This window comes from Hemicordylus capensis, chromosome 3 (assembly GCF_027244095.1).
Source record: "Hemicordylus capensis ecotype Gifberg chromosome 3, rHemCap1.1.pri, whole genome shotgun sequence".
NCBI lineage: Eukaryota > Metazoa > Chordata > Lepidosauria > Squamata > Cordylidae > Hemicordylus > Hemicordylus capensis.
The window spans coordinates 70,410,595-70,417,613 of record NC_069659.1 but is presented as its reverse complement, the minus strand read 5'-3'; the positions used below and the strand labels follow the sequence as shown (position 1 = coordinate 70,417,613).

The following is a 7,019-nucleotide window of genomic DNA, read 5'->3' as shown; positions in this document are numbered from 1 at the left end:
GGTGGCAAGAGAGGTAAAAAGGTGTGTACCCGGCTGGTATGGCTGCCGATGCCACCTGGTTTCACACCTCCTGCTGCATGCAGCTCCATGCATACATGGAACTCCATTTAGGGAAGCTGCCTGCATGGCAGTGCCATGGTTCTGGCTTCCACAGTGGCTGGAGTCATGTTGCTGCCACATGGACTGCTGCCTAAATGGAACTTTACATGCGCTTGGTGCCATGCCAGGGGGAGTGAGCAGTGGTGCTGGCAGCCACAATGACTGGGTGAAGACTTTTTTACCCTCTCGCCACTCCGCCCATCTGCACTGAACATTTCCTGGACCCCTACCCCTTTAATTGTGAAGGGGAATCCTCACCGGATTCCCTTTAACAAGTATTAGCTGCCTGAAACACCAAACTGGTTTGGTCAAAAGAACCAGACTGGCTGGTCAGTTTGACTGAATCAGTTTGGCTGCACACAGTTCGATTATGATACAATTCAAATTTGAACTGAGCCACAATTTCTGGTTCATACACACCTCCAGTAGCATACTTTGGCTTCTTGGTCCAGTTTCCCCCCTCCCTTAGACTTTGAACACCTTTCTTACATTGCATCATTGCACAGTAATTATCTCAATTATTTAATAATAATAATTTAAAGGATGGTCAGGAAAAAAACCAAACTCAACCTAGATCACAATACTAATCCCAAACCTGATCCAAACATTGTCCCCAGACCCCAGGCAAAGACGACACCGACACAATTTGTTGGGTGAATTGGTCATAACTTTATTACAAGAATCAACTGTGAGCAAGTGAACTTGACAGTGATGTTCAACCACCCAGACAGTGCGGGGCCTAGCATTGGCCAGGTTTGGACCCCGAGTCCACCCCTGACCATGCTTGGGCGACACACCCTGGCTCAGGAGAGCATCAGGCACTGTCCTGATCCGTCTCCTTTCAACCAACCCCCAATCGAGGGTCTGGAACCTTCTAGGCTTTGCACACCCCGGACCGCGCAGCCCAAGGATCTGCAAAGTCCTGAAGCCGGTTCATGGCAAGTCGTCCTCCCTGGGCCGCACAAGCCACAAGGGAGCGACTGACCAATCACCAATTAACTCGTCCCAAGGGTGCTCACCGGAGTTAAACCCAACTATTTCCCACCAAAACCTGCACTGTCCCTGCCACACAGGGAGGTCAGCCTAGCTTGGCCTTCCTGCCCCACCACTCCCCAACAACTTCCCCAAGCCCCCTCTGAATATTGGATAGGTACAAATCGCAGCCCTGAACAGACAGGTGGACCCCGTCAGGCCTAAACAAGTGCGGCAATGAAGCCGACAGGCCGGGCTGTGCCAACACCCAGCCCCCATCCTCAAGAACGGGCCGGCCAATAGCCTTAGACGCCTTACGTCGAGCTCGTTCAACCCCCCTTAGAGAGTGCACCCCGCGCCAAACTCTGCGCTGGAGCCACTCGACCCACACAATCCTCATCCCTGGAAATCTATCCCGCAAGGACCCAAAATCAGAAGAGGCTTGTTGAATGATGGAGAGACCTGATCACTTGCCCAAGTCGTTCTCACCCAAATGCACGACCAAAATATCCGGACAGGAACACCTATCAACATAATCTAACAGAGTTGGGAGTAACTGTCCCCAAAGCATCCCCCGCATACCCAACCAAGACACTCTGGACTGCTGTCCCAGACCGAGTTGGGTCCCAAAACGTGAGGCGCTGGCCCTCTTGTATGCCCAAAACACCAAGGAATGGCCACACAGGAATACTCTCACAGGAGCCGCCGCCCCGCCAGCACCTCTCACCGGAGCCGCTGCCCCGCCAGCACCTGTTAAAAGAACAAACAGGTAACAAACAGCCGCAACTGTGCCGCTTTAGCGCACATAGCGTAAAAAAGCATCAGACTTCCACCGTCCAATCCTCTGCACATCCCTCGCCTCCAAACCCAGGCCACTGGCTGTAGTAGCCGCCCCAATTCTAAAGGAGTGCAGGCTAAACCCCAAGTCTGACACACCAGCACAGGCCATAGCCTTCCTCAGAACAGCCCATAGCTGATACTAGGTTAAAGGATCCCCCCTCTCATGGACAAATAAACACCCAGATGCCTTGGGACCACCTGCTACATACTGCCGTAAGGCCATCACTGGACACATTCCCGGGTCCGAGGCAGCATGGAGCCTAATCACCTGCCCCTTCCCCTTCTGATCAGTCTTGGAGCTACGGAGTAGCAACGTGACTCCCCTACCCTCAAACGACAAATCCCCAAACTGCAGGCAACGCCCCACAGGCGAATGCCTACCCCGTGGCAAAACTTCACTGGGTCTAAAAGCCCCAAAAAAGTAAACCAAGGAGGCAGCCTTCATTAACGTAGCTTCCCAGGGGAAGAGCAACAGACAGGTAAATGGCGAATCAGTGCAGCCACCACGTCCAAGGTTAGTGGCCTCCTTTTATCCGGGCCCCTGGGCTGCTGCCGCGCCCACCCCTCCAGCATGCGTTTAACCCTAGGATCACCTGTAGTGTCCTGCACCCCCTGCACTTGAGCCTCGAAGGCCAAAGCGGAGACGTAGCCTCCCATGGTCGAGACCGCCTTACCGGCCCTAAAAAGAGACACCAGGAACTGCATAACATGTTCCACAGGCACAGGCCATGCTTCCACAAGGCCCTCTTGTCTCCTAAATGTTGAGAATGCCCCTACCTTCGCCCGATAACTAACCCTGGTACTGGGCGCCAAGGAGGCATCGATGGCCTGCCGCGCAGCTACGCGCCAAGCCTCCACAGGGCTTCTGGCATGACCTCCGGGTCCCGCATAGCCTCCGGCGCCAGTTCCCGAAACCTGTCCAACTGAAACCGAGACAGGGCATCAGCGATGTCATTCTGAAGCCCTGGAACATGTCGCGCCACAAATAAAATGTTGGCACGTAAACACTGCAAAACAAAAGCTCTAACCAAGCCCATGACCCGAGGGGACCGTGACGTCTGTGAATTGACAACCTGCACTACTGCCTGATTGTCGCACCAAAACTGAACTGTGGAGTTAGAGAACTCCCCAGCCCAAAGGTGCACTGCCACCACAATGGGGAACAGTTCCAAAAAGGTAAGGTCCCTAGTGATACCAGCCCTCTCCCAACCAACCGGCCAACACCCATAACACCAGCACCCACGAAAATAAACGCCAAACCCCGCTCCCCCAGCCGCGTCCGAATGGACCTGCAGCTCTGCCTCAACTAGCTGCTCTGTCCTCCAGAATGAAACACCATTAAATTGCTCCAAAAACGTGCCCCATACTGCCAAGTCTGCCTTAACCCCCTCCGTAAGCCTTACCCTATGGTGAGGAGCCCGCAAACCGGACATCAGGTCGCAAAGGTGCCTCAAAAATGTCCTCCCGGGTACCACCACCCTGCAGGCGAAATTCAAATGACCTACCACCACCTGCAGCTCCTTAAGGGAAACCTTCCGCGCCACCTGCATGGCCCCAATAAGACCCCGCAGCGTCGCCAACTTCTCCAACGGGAGACGCGAACACCCAACCACCGTATCCAACTCGATACCCAAAAAGGACAGGTGATGTGTGAGGCGGTACTCGCCTGGAGCCTTCTTCGGGACAACTCCCAACGGGGAAACCCTCAAATTGTCAAAGGGGGGAAGATCGAAAGGCCCAGCCACCCTCCCGGCAGCCACCTCCTTACCTATCTTCCTGGCCACTACCACCTCCATCCCTTTAACCGATTTAAGGTTATCGGCCATAAAGGCCACCCTATGAGATAAGGTCGGAATCCTAAAACCTTCTTTAAACCCTGAACTCAACAAGGCAGCGGCCTCCCATTAGGGTAGCCTATTAACAGCTGCTCCAAAACGTCCAGTCTAACTGGGCTGGGCCCCTTTACCCGAAGGGGGTGCGGGAGGGCCCCCCTTCTTGCCCCCATCGAACCTTGGCTTAGATCCTGCCCCGAAGCCACGAGCCCTGGGGCACGAAGAGCTCGGGTGCTTGGCACCACAGATGCTACACACGTGTCTAAACTTACAGGCCTGTCTTCCACAGCGGCCACTGCGATTATACTCCCAGCAAACCGACTGGGGTTGAACCCACGGCTGGCCCGCAACAGCGGGAAAAGACAGTGCCGCTGCCTTGGATAACAGATGCCCGCTGTCCGATCTCTCACCGTCCACTGGCCGCGTCGGCGACATGATGAGAACCCACAGCTCCAAATGAGGCGCATCCCATGGCAGGGATGGATCCAAAGCGGCTCGCATCCTAAAATTCTCATCATATCGGACCCAAGCCTTGCCAGCAAAGTCCGACACAGCCCGATGGATAATGTCCATATACTTAACTAACGCCAGGGCTCTGGCCGGCTGTGCCAGAATGACCACCCCCATATAAATCGTAAAACCCGAAAGCCAGTTATTCCAGGATTTCTCAACTGGCTTACGCTTCGTCACAGCGTGGTCTTTACACGACTCACCCTCCTTATGCTTTACCTCGGGTTCCCTAAATAACAAGGAGAATATGTCAACGTATTCCCCTTTCAAAATCTTCTCCTTAGTGGCCAGTAAAAGGTGATCCCCCAAAGGCAACCCCACTGCCCCATACGGAGAATGCTGAGGTGTAGGCATAACCCCCCTAGGATACCAACCTGCACCCTGCATGGGTGGCAACCCAGGTCCACTGGAAGCAGGCACGATCCCTTGCCACACCTGCTCAGCCACCCCTTGCGTACTCGGCCCCACCCCTGGCAAAGGACCCACCAACCCACCTGGGTATGTATGTGTGACCCCCCAGGGGGCAGGGCCCCAACCCCCAGCTGCTGGCATCAGCCAGGGAAACCACGGCCACTGGCCGGTACCGCCGTGTGGTGCAACAGATCCAGGCTCACCCGGCTGAGCCACAGCTGACATCTCCGCCGCCGCCGAAGACTCCTCCTGCTGCAACGCCCCCGGAACTGCTGCCTCGTCCAAAACTACCACTGGCACATCACTCGGGCCGCTTAGCCTCTCCTCCATGGCCTTCAGTCTGACAGATAAAGAATCAATTAACTGAGTCCTTGCGGCCCCCCTCGTCCGAGTTCTGCCCCCCTTACCAGAAGGCCCTGCCCCCATATCTGATGGCAGCGCCTTGGCCTGCTCCAAAGCCTCCAGCCGCTGTATCATCCCCTTAATGAGGGTCATTTCCCCATCATCCTCATCCGACGATGAAGACTGGGGTGCAGGACGCTTAGGAGGCTTGATCGGCTTCCCCCCGGCTTTCCCTTTTGCCTTCCTGGGAGGCATGACCACTCTACCCTTATTTGATTTTATTACGTACGAAATTGTTCAATACTCCTTCTGTCTCTACTGGTTTGGTTTTTTTTAAAAAATTAATTTATTAATTTATATATTTATGTATTTACTTAATTATTTTATATCTATCTATTTATTTTTAATTAGATATATCGACTAATCCAAAACAAGCAGCATTCCCACTGATCACACCCCACAGTGCTAGGCCACACTCCTCCCAGGCAGCCACACCCAGAAGGCCCAACAGAGACAGAGGGAAAAAGCCCTAAGAGCTGTCAATCACCCGGGCCTGTAAGAGCTGTCAATCACTCGGGCCTGTCAGCCCGGCAACAGCCTCCCAGGGAGTCCCTAGCACCCCCTAGTGGGCTCGCAGCCCAAGCAACCAGCAGCCTAGAACAATCCCCCCACCCGGGGGCCCCTCCAGGCCAATCAGCCCAAATACCGGCCGGACCGCCCCCCCACCGAAGGCTAGATCGCCACTGCTGCCCCACGTGGCCGCAGACTCGGCCCAGCACCCACAATGCCACCGCTGCTGCCGCCATCAACCCCCGACCCAGCCTCCCCACAGGCGGAATCGGCCGAAAATTGCCACCGCGGCCGCAGCCACCGACCACCAACCCAACCGCCCGGGTCCCCACTCCCCTACGGTCCAAGTCTGGACCGCCTATTAGGGCCGAACGGGGCCCCAGCAAACCACTGAGAGGAGCTCGGGCACAGAGCTCCTCTCTCGTCAAAAACTTGGGCCGAACTGAAAAGGAAGGGCGGGGAGACGCCGATAACGGCTGTCAAGCCCCGCCCCTCCGGCCCGAGAACCAATCAGGCGTCTTCCTTGCCTGTTGCCGGGGCTGGGACAAATCGCCCTCCCCAGACAACGGGCCAGAGGAGGGGCATTCTGAAGGGTTTAAAGGACCCCAAACTGACATTTGTGGGATTGAATCAGATTGGGTCAGACCTGATCCCAACATTAGCAACTATGTAGAGTCCAAATAATTCTTATGTTTTCTGTATATAGTGTTGACTGGCTTATTGCTAGCTGATGATGGGAGCTGTCCTTCCTACTTTCCTTTATATGTTTTTCTTTTCTCATCTTTTTTATGGTGGCAGCAACTATATCAGCAGTGGGGCTCTTCTCGGCAACAATTTCTCACAATCCACCACAATCTTGTCCCCAGAATGCCCTGGGAATAATACAATACTTTTATCATGAAGGAGAAGGACATCCCATATCTTCTTCTTGCAGAACACACAAGGGACCAGAAGCATATAGAAATCTCAGAACCACAGAGATTACAAGAAATGAAGGATACAAGAAGTGAAGTCATGCCTTTATTTAAATTAGAAATAAATGGGTCAGCATTATATGCGTGTCTGCCATCTGAACCTCTCCACAGAATCATGTATAATTTGGACCTAGAAAAGAAGTGTAGGAAGTGTAGGAATGTACCGTCCATTTTTGAAGGGCGATATAAAAATCAAATAATTAATTAATTAATTAATTTGAGCAATTACATATAAGGCATCCTGTAATGCAATTATTTACCTTGTTTGCTTATCACAATCCCACTCTTAGCAGTATTCCCCCCCCCAAATATCATTATTGCATGTTATTGTACACCAAGTCTTAATTCAATGCTATCCCAATATCATGAAAATGAAGCAGATAAGAATAACATTCGCCTGCAAGATGTGAATATACAGAACATGTCTGAAGATTATTATTTTTTAAAAAAAGAACACTGGAATACTGAG

General features: G+C 53.1%; 1 protein-coding gene across 1 annotated transcript; it reads right to left on the bottom strand.

Annotated features, from left to right (window-relative positions):
- Positions 1-821: 821 nt before the first annotated feature.
- On the bottom strand, positions 822-5,979 carry LOC128351104 (uncharacterized). The gene is made up of 2 exons (XM_053310255.1): positions 4,868-5,979; positions 822-1,821 (listed from the first exon to the last, which is right to left on the bottom strand). Exons 1-2 carry the CDS (start codon positions 5,259-5,261, stop codon positions 1,538-1,540), a joined length of 678 nt encoding a protein of 225 aa, XP_053166230.1. The 5' UTR covers positions 5,262-5,979; the 3' UTR covers positions 822-1,537.
- Positions 5,980-7,019: the final 1,040 nt, after the last annotated feature.